This window comes from Dermochelys coriacea, chromosome 4 (assembly GCF_009764565.3).
Source record: "Dermochelys coriacea isolate rDerCor1 chromosome 4, rDerCor1.pri.v4, whole genome shotgun sequence".
Taxonomy (NCBI): domain Eukaryota; kingdom Metazoa; phylum Chordata; order Testudines; family Dermochelyidae; genus Dermochelys; species Dermochelys coriacea.
Genome location: NC_050071.1, coordinates 135627157 through 135643488, shown reverse-complemented (window position 1 = coordinate 135643488; position 16332 = coordinate 135627157). Strand labels below are relative to the sequence as shown.

Sequence of the window (16332 nt, the reverse complement as noted above, 5' to 3'; positions counted from 1 at the left end):
CTGGTTTTTGAATGTTATAATTCTTGACGACTGATTTGTGTCCATTCATTATTTTATGTAGAGACTGTCCAGTTTGGCCAATGTACATGGCAGAGGGGCATTGCTGGCACATGATGGCATATATCACACTGGTAGATGCGCAGGTGAACTAGCCTCTGATAGTGTGGCTGATGTGATTAGGCCCTATGATGGTATCCCCTGAATAGATATGTGGACAGAGTTGGCAATGGGCTTTGTTGCAAGGATAGGTTCCTGGGTTAGTGGTTCTTTTGTGTGGTGTGTGGTTGCTGGAGAGTATTTGCTTCAGATTGGGGGGCTGTCTGTAAGCAAGGACTGGCCTGTCTCCCAAGATCTGTGTGAGTGATGGCTCGTCCTTCAGGATAGGTTGTAGATCCTTGATCATGCGTTGGAGAGGTTTTAGTTGGGGGCTAAAGGTGATGGCTAGTGGCGTTCTGTTATTTTCTTTGTTGGGCCTGTCCTGTAGTAGGTGACTTCTGGGTACTCTTCTGGCTCTGTCAATCTGTTTCTTCACTTCAGCAGGTGGGTATTGTAGTTGTAGGAATGCATGATAGAGATCTTGTAGGTGTTTGTCTCTGTCTGAGGGGTTGGAGCAAATGCGGTTATATCGTAGAGCTTGGCTGTAGACAATGGATCGAGTGGTATGATCTGGATGAAAGCTAGAGGCATGTAGGTAGTAATAGCGGTCAGTAGGTTTCTGATATAGGGTGGTGTTTATGTGACCATCGCTTATTAGCACCGTAATGTCCATGAAGTGGATCTCTTGTGTGGACTGGTCCAGGCTGAGGTTGATGGTGGGATGGAAATTGTTGAAATCATGATGGAATTCCTCAAGAGCTTCTTTTCCATGGGTACAGATGATGAAGATGTCATCAATGTATCGCAAATAGAGTAGGGGCATTAGGGGACAAGAGCTGAGGAAGCGTTGTTTAAGTCAGCCATAAAAATGTTGGCATACTGTGGGGCCATGCGGGTACCCATCGCAGTGCCGCTGATTTGAAGGTATACATTGTCACCAAATGTGAAATAGTTATGGGTGAGGACAAAGTCACAAAGTTCAGCCACCAGGTTAGCCGTGACATTATTGGGGATACTGTTCCTCATGGCTTGTAGTCCATCTTTGTGTGGAATGTTGGTGTAGAGGGCTTCTACATCCATAGTGGCTAGGATGGTGTTTTTAGGAAGATCACCGATGGATTGTAGTTTCCTCAGGAAGTCAGTGGTGTCTCGAAGATAGCTGGGAGTGCTGGTAACGAAGGGCCTGAGGAGGGAGTCTACATAACCAGACAATCCTGCTGTCAGGGTGCCAATGCCTGAGATGATGGGGCGTCCAGGATTTCCAGGTTTATGGATCTTGTGTAGCAGATAGAATACCCCAGGTCGGGATTCTAGGGGTGTGTCTGTGCGGATTTGTTCTTGTGCTTTTTCAGGGAGTTTTTTGAGCAAATGCTGTAGTTTCTTTTGGTAACTCTCAGTGGGATCAGAGAGTAATGGCTTGTAGAAAGTGGTGTTGGAGAGCTGCCTAGTAGCCTCTTGTTCATACTCCGACCTATTCATGATGACGACAGCACCTCCTTTGTCAGCCTTTTTGATTATGATGTCAGAGTTGTTTCTGAGGCTGTGGATGGCATTGTGTTCTGCATGGCTGAGGTTATGGGGTAAGCGATGCTGCTTTTCCACAATTTCAGCTCGTGCACGTCGGCGGAAGCACTCTATGTAGAAATCCAGGCTGCTGTTTCGACCTTCAGGAGGAGTCCACCCAGAATCCTTCTTTTTGTAGTGTTGGCAGGAAGGTCTCTGTGGGTTAATATGTTGGTCAGAGGTGTGTTGGAAATATTCCTTGAGTCTGAGACGTCGAAAATAGAATTCTAGGTCACCACAGAACTGTATCATTATCGTGGGGGTGGAGGGGCAAAAGGAGAGGCCCCGAGATAGGACAGATTCTTCTGCTGGGGTAAGAGTATAGTTGGATAGATTAACAATATTGCTGGGTGGGTTACGGGAACCATTGTTGTGGCCCCTAGCTTGAATAGAGACTGGGAATGGATGAGTCATTACACAAAGTAAAACTATTTCCCCATGGTATTTCTCCCCCCCACCCCACCCCCCACTGTTCCTCTGATATTCTTGTTAACTGCTGGAATTAGCCTACCTTGCTTGTCACCATGAAAGGTTTTCCTCTTCCCCCCCCCCTGCTGCTGGTGATGGCTTATCTTAAGTGATCACTCTCCTTACAGTGTGTATGATAAACCCATTGTTTCATGTTCTCTGTGTGTGTGTATATCAATCTCCCCTCTGTTTTTTCCACCAAATGCATCCGATGAAGTGAGCTGTAGCTCACGAAAGCTTATGCTCTAATAAATTTGTTAGTCTCTAAGGTGCCACAAGAACTCCTTTTCTTTTTGACTTAACAAACTATATCAGATTCAAGCAAAGTTTCTCACCACATGCTTTTAGCAGCCTTACTGACCAAACTCTGTGGGTCACGACCTTTCCCCCCAGATTTTAATGACTGCTTCCTTTCTCCATTCAGGAGCATTGAATGCAATGGGCAGGGAGAGATAGAGGTGCCAGGGGGTGTTTGTCCCTCCTTTTTATAGTTTCAGTCTCCCGCTTGCAAAACATTTTCAGATGCGCACTAATAGACAAAGGGCTAGTCTACACTGGTAACGCTAAAGCGCTTCTGCAACAGAGCTTTAACGTGGTGTGTGTAGTCACAGCAGAGTGCTAGGAGAGAGCTCTCCCAGAGCTCTAAAAAACCCACCTCCATGAGAGGCACAGCTCCCAGTGCTGGTTACACTGGCGCTTTATAGCGCTGAAACTTGCAGCGCTCAGGGGGGTGTTTTTTCACCCCCCTGAGCGAGAAAGTTGCAGTGCTGTAAAGTGCGATGTAGACAAGCCCAAAGAGTATATGTGGAAGGATGTTCCTTGCTGGCTTTTCACACTTGTTTAAGCTTCCTTTGTTTTCCTCCCAGCTTGATGGCTCTGTTCACTGCTTAAGTACAAATTAAGCAGAACACACATTGCTTTTCTTAGGACGGACCTGTTTGCCAACTTCTGTTTGGGCAGGACTGTAGAACTTGTGTTAATAACATTACACAGAGGAATCTTATCACATCACATATAATGTTACCACACATATCTTACCAGGACAATGCTGACCAGCAAATTATGAGTCTTCCTTACCTTACAAGGCATACTTTGTACAAAGAGAATTACAATAGTGTGTATGGTGTGAATACAGGGGTGTATTCTGTCGCACCCCATCCATTATCTAAATTAAACGTATACTCCAGGTCTATTGATGATTGTACATCACTAATTTTCATCCAGTGGAATATGCTATAAATCTCATTATGTTACAAAAAGAAAATTCTGGATGAGGCTCCATTGCACAGAAAAATCATTGTAGTATTGTGATGTTGCTATACCTATGAAAATAAATTTACCTGTCTAGCACTGCTAATTAGACTGTAAGCTCTCTAGAGCAGTGATTGTCTTTTTGTTATATTTTGGTATAGTCTGTAGTTCAATGGTGCCCCGATGTTTGACCAAGGCCTCTAGGTATTACTGCAAAACGAAAATAATAATTAGTAATGTTAAAAAGCAATGCAATAAGCTATTTTTTTTAACTCTCAAAAAAGAAATCTGAATTGAAAAACCAACACTGAGTTGCCTAGGTGATGATAGCTCACACAGGTAGAAAAAGAGCAATGCAGGGTGCCAGATGAATAAAAATAACATTAAATGTGCCTATTTATTGTGTTATTTGGGGACAGTGCTTTCCTACTGTTATTCTAAAACCACATATGCCTAATGAGAGTCTGTTTGGAAATCATTAGTTCATGCTTTATTGCATTGTTTTAGGCCAGTGAGGTTTTTAGATACTGTATAGGTTGTGTAGACTGACGCTGAGTGATTCAGCTTTGAACCAGAGCATTAATTTGTTCATGAATGCAAACTAGTGATTACTTTCCCATTAAAGTCACTGGGACAGACTGTTCACTTGCATTTGGGTAGTGGCAAACAAACAATATTGACTAGTTTGTCTGCTCCTGTGAACATGAACATTACTGCTCATTTGAACCTTAAATACTAGCTCTTCCTCCTTGGGCCTGACACCCTTTGAGTTCCTAGCAGGAATTTTAACACCTACTCCAACCATATATTAGCTAATGCTGTACATGTCAAAACGCCAGTCCTGCAATAAGCTGCAAGATGGAAGACTCCTGCCTTTATCAGGTGTCCTGTTGAAGTGAATTACATTCCTCACATGTCAGCTACACGCATCTCATCCCAGGCCTGAAATCTGAACTATTTTATTCTTTTTTCATACAAGATGCTCTCTAGACCCGGTTTAATCCGTGTTACTATTTATAAATTCTCTCCATCTTGTTGATCTCCTCCACATACTGAAGTACCTAGAACCATAGAGAGCATTCAGTGTGTCTTTCCCCAGTTCCATGTGGACCAGGTATCGAGAAAGAGAGTAGTCCCCAAGAGTATCCTAACAGTAAGAATTGGTACAGCTAGCTGAACTGTGTTCCGTGAGGGAGAAACTGCTGCTATATGTAGTCTGTGATACTCTATTTTTAGCACTTATTTGTATATGTACAAAAAACCTATATTGATTCCATGGAAATCTGTTCAGAATACAGAATATGAATGATTAAAAAAAGAATGGTCGGGCGGTTCAGACATTAATCTGGGCCTTGAAAGACCTGCTCCCTCACAGGCTGCCTTTGTAACTTTAGGCAAATCTCTTACTCTTTCTGTGCAATTTTCTTACTCTTACTTTCCTACCTTATGGGGGTATTGTGAGGATTAGTTCTTCCACAGAGGGTGAAGTGTTCGGACATTAAGCTAAAGGGGCCAGATACATTTCTAGACTGCCCTGCAGTTCGGACTGTGGGGGTGTGTGAATAGCAGTGTACGCCAACAGGCTGTGCTGAACCTCCCCCATGTGGGCACTGGAGGCACAAGCTTAAAGATTTCTAGTTCACACTAATATAGTCCTCCTCAAACAGGAGTCCATTAGTACTAACGAGGACCCTTTAATTTTGCACCCACAGCACCCACATGGGGAAGTTACAGTGCAGCACTTTGGTGCACACTGCTATGCACACCTGAGTATAACTGTGGGGCAATGTAGACATGCCCAGAAGCAGATGAGTGTTTTCACTTCTGGACACAGAAAATGGCAGCTAAAGTGTTTTAACATTTTTCTCTTGCTTGCTGAAAGGAAATAGCTCACTGCAAATTTTATTTTTCACAATCCTTAACGGAACCAACATCAATTATATATATATATATATATATATATATATATATATAGGAATTACCTTGGTGGGTCTTGTGCTTATTGGTGGATTTGCTCGCCTTGGAGCTTCACGGCAGCCCTTAGCTTGGCCATTTTTCTGAACCCACAGTCCATGTCGACTCCTCCTGTGTCTGACCAGGAGTTGGGAGGATTTGGGGGGAACCCAGGCCCGCCCTCTACTCCAGGTTCCAGCCCAGGCCCTGTGGAATGCAGCTGTCTACAGTGCCTCCTGGAACAGCTGTGCGACAGCTACAACTCCCTCGGCTACTTCCCCATGGCCTCCTCCCAACACCTTTTTTGTCCTCACCATAGCACCTTCCTCCTGGTGTCTGATAATGCTTGTACACCTCAGTCCTCCAACAGTCCACGTTCTCACTCTCAGCTCCTTGTGCCTCTTGCTCCCTGCTCCTCACACATGCACCACAAACTGAAGTGAGCTCCTTTTTAAAACCCAGGTGCCCTGATTAGCGGGTCTTAATTGATTCTAGCAGCTTCATGATTGGCTGCAGGTGTTCTAATCAGCCTGTCTTAATTGTCTCCAGAAGGTTCCTGATTGTTCTGGAACCTTCCCTGTTACCTTACACAGGGAAAAGGGACCTACTTAGCCTGGGGCTAATATATCTGCCTTCTATTACTCTCCTATAGCCATCTGGCCCGACCCTGTCACAATAGGTAAGGCAACTCAAACAATAGCTGCAAAATCACCATTTAAACATTTATTTTTCTATTATCTTTGAACTGAGAGCCCAGAAACATCTGAGTCCTTCTGCAGTGTGCTACCTTCACTCAACCTGTGCTGTTAGGGGGTGGGAGAGAGGGAGGGAAAGAGTATGCAAATTTCCCTCAAAGCCCTGTAGTATTTATATTTGTATCCCTGCTTTGTTGTAAGATATTGTGGAACCTTCATCTGAATTTTTGCTCCAAGCAATTACTTTGTGTTTCTGTGGACCACTTCCAGTAAATCCAGAGCAGCCCTGCTAAATTAATTAATTTTGAATTTAAGATTAATACAGAGGAAAATACATTTTGATCATCATGATTACTGTAATAATCCCCAAGGGTTCAGTTCAACTGTGGGAAGTGGAAAGGGTACAGTTCAGAAATACAGAAGAAAGATACCTGAGTCTGATACTCATTAACACTCTAGCAGTGTAAAGGGATCTGAAAGATGCTGTAAATGTAAAAGGGCCTTAGTATCTTAAATATGTCCTAGAACTGCAATTTAATCCTGTGTACAGTAATAAAGATAAAAATAAATTAGAATACATGTTGTATTAATATTATTTTGAAAATAACATGCTGTTTTCCAATTGTGCCGTATTTTTACTTAGTACAGGGATACTCCTGTGACTAAATCACAGAAAAAAGTTTTCTGGGTTTTTTTTTCAGGACTGATCCTGCATATATTTTACCTGTAAATAACTGAAGACAATGGAGTGATTTACATGATTAAAGATATGTATGTAAGAATTTCAAGGAGTGGGCCTACAGGGCTTAGTCCAGCTAGTGGGGAAGGAAGGTAAAGGTGCTTCTTAAACCATCTGTTCATTTCTGCTGATCCCAGGGCTGACTTAGTGGCAAGGAGGCTGGTGGTAAGGACTGCTAGAGGGAGTCTTTCAGGTAAAGGACGGACTTGATAGAGCTGGCTACGCTGGTTTGATGACTGTTGACAGCTAAGGTCCCTTTGAATCATTCTGATGGTCCAAAAGGATCAATGAGCCTGAGGTTCTGGGCCTTAATGGTTATTTAAGCAGATGATTAATATTAGTTTAGTTCCACATACATTTCAAAAGGTGTTTCATAGTTTGCTGCATTGTTTAGTTACCTATTCATTTATTTATGTACTCTAGATTCTTCACAACAATCTTAATTCAAAAATGAGAACCCTTTTAGGCAGTCAGTGAACTCCATGTGTTCAATAAACTTAGTATACTGCCCGGACATTTAAAAAAAACCCAACCACATCAACAATCCTGCTACCTTCCAAGCCCACCAAGTCACTTCCTCCCCAGCTGCCCAAAGGGAAAGATGGTATCTGCAGTATGGTTTGGAAGTCATCAAATCTGGCATCGGGCAGACCATGGGAGAAAGTCAGTTGCAAAGCCAAGAGCATTTCATAGATAACACCTCAGCAGCAGTCCCCTATCATCTCTAAACATTCTGAAGATTTTGCAATCCGAGCCAAATTTCAGGGGTGAAATTTGGGACCCATTTTGGTCAATGGGAGTTTTGCCATTGACTTCACTGGGATTAGGATTATGTTCCAGATCTGTCCTCACTTTTCTGGTACCTCCCAATATATAGACTGTTTAGCATGGTACTCTGTTATTTCACATCCTTAGACCATAATATTCATTGCAGACAGTTGTACCTTCCAACTTGGATCCTGCCTTTACGGAACTTTGGACAGGTCACCTTGCTACCCAAATATCTAGATATTATTCAATATACATGTTTGAAATGGCACTGCTGTGTATTGCAGAGTCTTCACAAGGTGTCATGATTGCGTCAAGGTGCTCAACCCATTTCATTGTCATTTCAAACCAATCCAGATCCAAGGCTGTTGATCTGTGCATGTGTCACTATTAAGACAGGTTTCAGAGTAGCAGCCATGTTAGTCTGTATCCGCAAAAAGAAAAGGAGGACTTGTGGCACTTTAGAGATTAACACATTTATTTGAGCATAAGCTTTTGTGAGCTATAGCTCACTTCATCGGATGCATGCAGTAGAAAATACAGTGGGGAGATTTTATATACATAGAGAACATGAAACAATATGTGTTACCATACACACTGTAACAAGAGTGATCAGGTAAGGTGAGCTATTACCAGCAAGAGAGTGAGCGCGGGAGGGGGGTGGGATTCATGGTAAATAACTTATCATCCAATGAGGGTTCTTCAAAATACGTATTGTTGTTATGAAATGTGAACACCAAAAACAAGGTTTCCCTGTACCTCTGAAGAACTCTCTTCTCTTATTTTAATATCATGATCCAAGTTAATCATAATCAATAAACATGAGAGAAATGTTGCAAGACTGAGGGGGTTGAATGAGCTAAAATGTGTTTTTGTTCTTGAAGACACACTTAATAGCATTAAAAATGTATTTTTTCCCACAATTCCTGACAAATAATGTCTATCTCACATTGTGCATTACAGGCACAATTTCTCTTATGATGAATTGGTGTTAAATTCTAATTTGTACTAAAGTGTAACCTCCAGTGTAAGATTTGTTTGCTGCTGTGCACAGTATTTGAGTCAGTCGGCCAGATCCTTAACTGTTTTAAAATTGGTTTCACTTGATTGTAATCAATGGATATGGCACAATATATGTACAAGACTTAAAACAACTCAGGGAAAAGACAGAGATTATAGTTGATATACATCAACAAATTTCCATTATGGATATAGATAGGTATCACGCATATTACGATGCATATTGTGTATGGCCACTGATTACTCTTGGATTCTTTATAGTACTGATTATATCAGATACTACATTCAGTTCCCCATACTATGTATGTTGGATTTTACAAAAAAGAATAAACAATTGTCTCAGGATGACTTGATACAGACTCTTACAAAGTAGTTTCCAAATATTATCCTCACCAGATAGAACCAAGAGAGCGATTAATACAGAGAAAGAAGAAGAAAATTTTATTTCAATGTCAATGCAATGAGAGGAGTCTGTTCCCAGTAGAATTGGCAAGATCATGCCAGCTTGATATTTTTATTGCCATTTCAGGAGACCTATTATGGTGCTATTAAAGTGACTTTCAATTCCATATCGCTCATACCTGAGAGAAATTAAGATATATAGTACATTTTGGGCCTCAGGACAATTCTTTCATCTTGATCATCGTAAAAAGAAAAGAAAATCTAAAAGATGACTTATTTTAAAATATGAGGATCTTGATTTGTGCTGAATGTAACATTGTTTGATGGTATTTAAATCTGTAATCCTCCTATACATTTCATCGAATCACCTAACTTTCCACACATGCTACTGCATTCCAATTACTATCTCGTATAGTTTTTATTTCCAATGATGATTAAAGGGTACTGCTAGAGGTATGCAAAAAAAGAAAAAAAAAAGGGACTACAGAAAACAGCAAATTAGTTTGAGTATATCAGCTTAGGAGAACATTTCTGATATGAGTGCTGTAAGGCTGTTAATAAGCAGAATAACTCATTTGTCTCACCATGTAATGAAAATAAGAATCACCACATTATAATAAAATCTTGACTGGGAAGTGCCTAGAAGACTCTTTGAAGCCTAGGGTGGTTTCCTTCCATGGTTCTTGACACAGTGATACATGCAAACCACATTCTAAATAACTGTGAAATGAAATAGGTTCTGTGGAGAACAGTTGGATCAAGGCTAAATATGGTGATGTGCACTAGAGACAGGAACAGATTAATACCACAAGGGGAGACTAAAGGAAAATTGGAAAGACTGGGGTATTTGATCTAATTCATGAATCATTTCCAACTGATAGTTCTGCCTTCAAGCACAATGAATAATACCAAGACAGCATCTTTAAAAATGTATGTGTGTTTTAATGTAGCTTAGAATTCAGAGCCATGCTTCCCGGTGAAATTTAAAAAAAAAAGTTCTTTACTGTTCTTCAAAAAAATTACTCATATTTCTAAACATCACAGGTGCAATGTTGTTTAGTTTTCTGTACTCTGGCATGAATTGCTATTTTAACAAGTTAGACCAAACTCCCCTCTGTGACACAAAGCCTTTGAAAATGGATTTTTTGCATGGATGGTCTGTAGTAGTTGGGAGACTTGATTCCCCCATTCACATCCAGGCTATAGAGCTCCAGCCCTTTTAGTGGTTAAGGGCAAGATTTGATGGGTAGGTCTTCATACACATCTCCATAACTCTTCCCAGTCTACTCCTGCTCCAAATACCCATAGCATTATAATGGCTCAAACCTGCCCCCCTTCCTGGAACAGTGCTCCACAGCACATGGAGGGATACATAACTCTAAATGAGATCTGTATATTCTGTCCTCCTTAATGTAGTTTTTAACGGTTACATTCCATGAGGTCTGTCATAAATATAAAGGGAAGAGTAAATGCCTCCTGGCCAGAGAAAAACCCTTTTCACCTGTAAAGGGTTAAGAAGCTAGGATCCCACTGTTGCCACCTTCTCAAGGTTCCTTCCCCACTCTGAACTCTAGGGTACAGATGTGGGGACCTGCATGAAAACCTCCTAAGCTTACTTTTACCAGCTTAGGTTAAAACTTCCCCAAGGAACAAACTCTTTTACCTTTTGCCCTTGGACTTTATCACTGCCACCACCAAACGTCTAACCAGTATATTACTGGGAAAGAGTCCGTTTGGAAACGTCTTTCCCCCCAAAATCCTCTCAACCCTTACACCCCCTTTTCTGGGGAAGGCTTATAAAAATCCTCACCAATTTGCATAGGTGACCTCAGACCCAAACCTTTGGATCTTAAGAACAATGAAAAAGCATTCAGAGTCTTAAAAGAAGAATTTTACTAGAAGAAAAAGTAAAAAGAATCATCTCTGTAAAATCAGGATGGTAAATACCTTACAGGATAATCAGATTCAAATCACAGAGAATCCCTCTACGCAAAACCTTAAGTTACAAAAAGACACAAAAACAGGAATCTACATTCCATCCAGCATAGTTTATTTTACCAGCCATTTAAACAAAACAGAATCTAACACATCTCTAACTAGATTACTTACTAAGTTCTAAGACTCCATTCCTGTTCTGTCCCCGGCAAAAGCATCACACACACAGAGAGAGAGAGAGAGGCTTTGTTTCTCTCTTCCCCCAACTTTTGAAAGTATCTTGTCTCCTCATTGGTCATTTTGGTCAGGTGCCAGCGAGGTTATCCTAGCTTCTTAACCCTTTACAGGTGAAAGGGTTTTGCCTCTGGCTAGGAGGGATTTTAAAGGTGTTTACCCTTCCCTTTATATTTATGACAAGGTCAGATTCTGATATCCTCACTGAATGGTACCTTACTCTGCATGAAGCCCCATTGACATAAATGGGAGTACTTGAGAAGTAAGGTACTTCTCAGTGTGAGTAAGGGCATCAGAATCTGAGACTGAAAGGAATACTCAAGCAGTAAGGAACTTCTGTGTGTGAGTACAGGTATCAGAATGTTTGCTGTGGTTAGCCAAGCAGAGCTGGACCTCTGAATTTCTTCAGTAGGGCATGACTACCAGGATATGGCAGAGCCTGAATACCGTTATTCATAACAAACATGGAGAGAGAAAGAAACATCTCGATAATTGTTTTGAAACATAAAAAATCATCTGAAAATTCTTACAGGAAATGTCATGTATGAACTATGGAGAGATGCAGAGCACTTGGCAGTGAAGAAAAATGTTGTGAAATATCTTAATACTGCGGATGGCTGCATTTAGTTTGTAAGGGAGGAAACGATCCACGTGGGTTTCTGTTCAATGGCATAAATGATACAGTTTCATGCTTCTAATATGATTCCCTCGTTCTAAGCAAGGTTCAGTAATAATATTAAAGCAGATATAAAATGTACCATTTGCCTGAAAACCTGATTCTCAGTCTACTGTTTTCATTTCAGGTTGCCAATCTGGCCTGTTCTATCTCCAATAACGAAGAAGGTGTGAAGTTAGTCCGTATGGCAGCAACCCAGATTGATAGTCTATGCCCACAGGTAGGCAAAATTCTTGATGAAAAGTACTCAAGGACTGTTAAAGCATTAAAGAGCATAAGGTATTTGACAGAGAAAAATGTCCCATATGAAGATTATAGCCTTGCCTTTTTCATTATATTGTTGACTGCCTTGCAAAAACTGAAAAATACATTTGTATTGTGAGCCTTGCTTAATGAACAGAATGAACACAGTGCACAGCTGTGCTTTTAACGTAGTATTTAATCAATTTGTTCTTCCCCTTGAGCAAAGTTTTCTCATTTCTTGTAACAACTTATTCTAAATAATAGGTAATAAATGCTGCTCTCACATTGGCTGCCAGACCCCAGAGCAAAGTAGCTCAGGACAACATGGACGTCTTTAAAGATCAGTGGGAGAAACAAGTGAGAGTTCTGACGGAGGCAGTTGATGACATCACTTCTGTGGACGACTTCCTCTCTGTCTCAGGTACTGGGATCAAAGGAGCCTCCTAAAAATAAACTAATAAATTAAAGTAATGGTCACATTAGAAAGGTAGCTAGAATTACAGCTGAACCATTAGTGTGTTCTTCCATCCACTTCAAATGCTGGCTTGCTGAACTCAGTGGGAGTGATCCAGTCCTGCCAATTAATCCCTAATAATTGGTCACATTGTACATGTGTTTCTCTCTTCTGGGAGATGTTTTGAATTTCAAACCCTGATGGGGTTAAAACAATTGCAGGTAAAACAAGTATAATTTTTAGCACCAATTTTCCCCTTGTTATGGACAAAATTAATTGCTAGCGCATGTGTTCGTAGTTGGCCAGCTACCTATCTACCTAATTTGCATCTTTTAGTGTCTGGGGGTTAATATTTGCAGCCAAAATGAATTGAAGGTGTCGCCCCAATATAAAGAGAGGCTGGTCAGGGGCCTGGCTGAAAATCTGGCCTTTAGTGTTTCTCTGCGTGCTGCAGTAAATGGCAAACCACCTTCATGGAGTCAAAGAAGTTAAGAGATAGAGATCCAGAGTCTCCAGTGCAATCCATTCACTTTATGCCGCTCAGGGGGTACAAAATGGATGGATTCTGGACAGAAATATTCAGCAGAGATTTTCCTAATGGAGGAAAATTTTTCATTGGTGTAAACCTGGCAGAGATAACTCCTGTGCCAGTCACCTGTGCCAGTCACTTCAGTGCACACACTAGTTGTTCTAACTAATATAAGGACCAGGCAATCAGTGAATTATGGAGTTATAATTGGCTTTCTGATGCACTCCCCAAACCTGCACCTAGCGGAGCTCAAACAAAGGGGAGGTCTGAGCCTGGAAAAGACCTGTTGGATTATCTAATCCATTTCCCCACAGTGCAGGATTTCTGCCTTTGCTGTAATTAGCAGAGACAACTTCAAGCCACAGAATTCTGAGTTGGTTCCAGATTCCAAGCCTCCCAGACTTCAGGGTTTGTTTGAGCTCATTATAAAGATATGGGTCACAGGCAAAATTTGAATCCAGGTCTGGGTTTGGATTTCAAGTGTCCCCAAAGTTCAGAGGTGTTCATGTCTATTGTTTTGGCTGGATCTGTCTCTATTGCCAATAAGTAGAGAACCACCCTTTTTCCCATTCATTAATGTATTGTTAATGGCTGCCAGTGTCTGCAAATGTTATTTTGTAAGAGCTTGATTGCCACGGTCCTTATCCAAGAGTGAGAAAAAGGATGCCTTACTCTCTTTCATAGTCCTGCTCAGATTGTGACTCACCAATGCAACCAAATAGGTGGGAAGGGGAAAGAATGGAGTGTAAGTTGAAGGATACCTGATGTGGTCCTTCACCCACCACAATAGCTGGACAGGAACACAGTAGAGAGCAAGCTGTTCTACAAAAAGAGGTAAAGTAACTTACTCCTCATCCAAATACAGGAAGGAAAGGGAAAGGGATATGGACTGTCTGGTTCACAGTCCTTTCTCTCTGGTGCTTCTGGGGAGGTGTAAATACACACTACTCCTTGTGGCAGAATGTGAAGTTACAATCTAGCTATAAGAAGCTAGTAATGCTGCTGCAAAAAGTTGTTTGTGTGTTTGATTCACGTTGCAGGTAGCTTGTTATCCTAGCAAGATATAAGGGAAGTGGAATTAGCTGTTGTGAGAAAAGGACATAGAGTATGGGCTGAGCAGTCCTTTGAGAGGATCTCTGAGAGCAGCCACGCCTCAGGAGACAGCATGGGCTGAATTCTGTGGTGGTCTAATTTGAGATCCTTTCATGAATAATACCAAATCCAAGGAAAGGGATAAGTTTTTACTTGCTACAACTTTGTCAACTGTGCAGAAGCCATTTACTTATACTTCTTCTGTGTATAAAAAGGTAATAACAGTTAACTTAGAAAAAAGAAGAGATACATTTTACATGAAATAATGTAATCAGTTCTTGTTTCAAAGTAACAGGAAAATCCCTGTTCCTATTATGCATTTGCTCTCTATTCTTTGTGAATCTTGGAAAATGAGGCATTATAGGATCTTAACTTCATATTAGGCAAAGATTTTGAATATATACTTTATCTAAAATGCACATTTCAAAAATACTATTTTAAATAGAGTGTGGGGGGGGACAGCTTATTCATCCTTAGAAAGGGTTCCTTCATTTTCTTTTTTTTTTTCTGTTTGGTTGCATCATTTTATTCCTGGTAACAAGGAAACAGTGTAGTTAAGCCTGATCACGATTCAACCCCAGTGCAGAGTGCTTACAACAAGCTATGACAAAGAAATGAAAATTGACTGTCTGAAAATTGGGTGCTTCCGAACTGGGAGAGTATATATTTTGATTTGACAATTGGAGCTAGCAAGCACCTTTTCGCAGACCTAGCTCTACAAATAATGGACGGACCAAGTCTGTGGTCCATAGATACAGTCCACAAGCTCAGGAGCTGCCATTTGATTATTTATTTTTGTTCTACTGTTCAAAGCAAAGCACTTGCATCCATAAATTGCACGTTCTTCCCAGGGGTAATTTATACTGACTGTTTATGTAAGAAATCAATTTATTCTCATAATATATTTATTGGGGATAAGCTTGAGTTACAAAACTTGGATCCAGATCCAAATTTTGCCAAGGTAGGTCAAATCTGGGGTTTGAGTTCAGGTCTATCTTTTCAATATTTTATTTTCTTATCTGTTTAAAAACTGATGTACTGTCCCACACTGTTTAGAGAACTTTGTTCTATTACCAGTGAGCTCTGAAGTCTTGGCTTCAATCAGAAATTCACACAAAGAAGCAATAGCTTATTTTTGGTTGTTAAACCATTAAAGTATTCAAAACCGGTTAGGTGACTGTTTAAGAATTTCTGATAAAGTGAACCCTCCCCGCTTATTACCCCATGCCACAACTGATGGCACATTTTTATTGGTGCAGTGGCTACAGAAGGAAGCTGAGATTAATTTTAATCAAACACTTTACATTTCAAATACATTGTCCATTCATATTTCTGAAAGAGTTTACTTCAGGCAAAATGTGGGCATGCTGTGCTAAGCAAAATGGGTTTACAAAAATCCTTTTGCAGAGCAACATTTTTGAAATGTATGCATGTCCTTTTTTTGAAGTGAACTTTTCCTTTGAAATGACCTTCATTCACAACACTGGAGAATTTCAGTTCTCATTCAAATTTGTTACAATGTGAAATGCAACATTGTTAACATTTCTAGAAAAAATTAAGAGTGAATGCTGGGATCTTTGACAAGTCACATGACAATTTTAGTCTATTTTTGTAACCCTGGAATGGCTAAAAAAATCAGTTGGTTAAATAATCATCCTTGATTTATTGATCTTACTACAAAGTACATAATTTTATCTCCAGCTCATTTGTGGTGGTACTGGCAGAAATAGAAGTTGCAGCTCAGATTTGCCTGAGATTAGCCAAATATAAAATGTAAAATTCAGATATCACTTTCACTGCTGAAATTACTTTTTGCATTATGTTGACTGGAGGGAGAAGGACAGTGTTCAATGCTACAGAAAATCAGCTTCAACACATGACAGTGCTATGTAAGTCACACATTATATACTGCAGTGTATAAAACCTGGCGGTCAGATACTCAGCTTGTGTAAATTGGTGTATCTCCTTTACTTTCAATAGAGCTACAATAATGTACACCAGCTGAAGACCTTGCCATATGTCCATTAGTATAGTATCATGATAGACACAATCATTGACACTTAAGAGCATGTTCTCTGCTATAAAAGCTTCAGACTTCTGCCCCTGGTCTTGTGGGAAGGGGATGAACTGCATGCTCCTCCACTTCCTGTTCTCTGCATGGGGATACTTTCCACATCCCTCCCTGAATTGAGTCCCTCACTTCTCCTGGTTCTG

At 40.6% G+C, this 16332-nt stretch overlaps 1 protein-coding gene across 5 annotated transcripts in view; it reads left to right on the top strand.

Annotated features, from left to right (window-relative positions):
- CTNNA2 (catenin alpha 2) overlaps window positions 1-16332 on the top strand; it is a 782132-nt gene that overhangs the window by 675995 nt on the left and 89805 nt on the right. For all 5 annotated transcript variants that reach the window (XM_043512733.1, XM_043512734.1, XM_038399462.2 and 2 more), the window contains 2 exons: window positions 11928-12020; window positions 12308-12464. In XM_043512733.1, the coding sequence (XP_043368668.1) occupies window positions 11928-12020; window positions 12308-12464 (250 nt within the window). The remainder of the gene's footprint in view (window positions 1-11927; window positions 12021-12307; window positions 12465-16332) is intronic.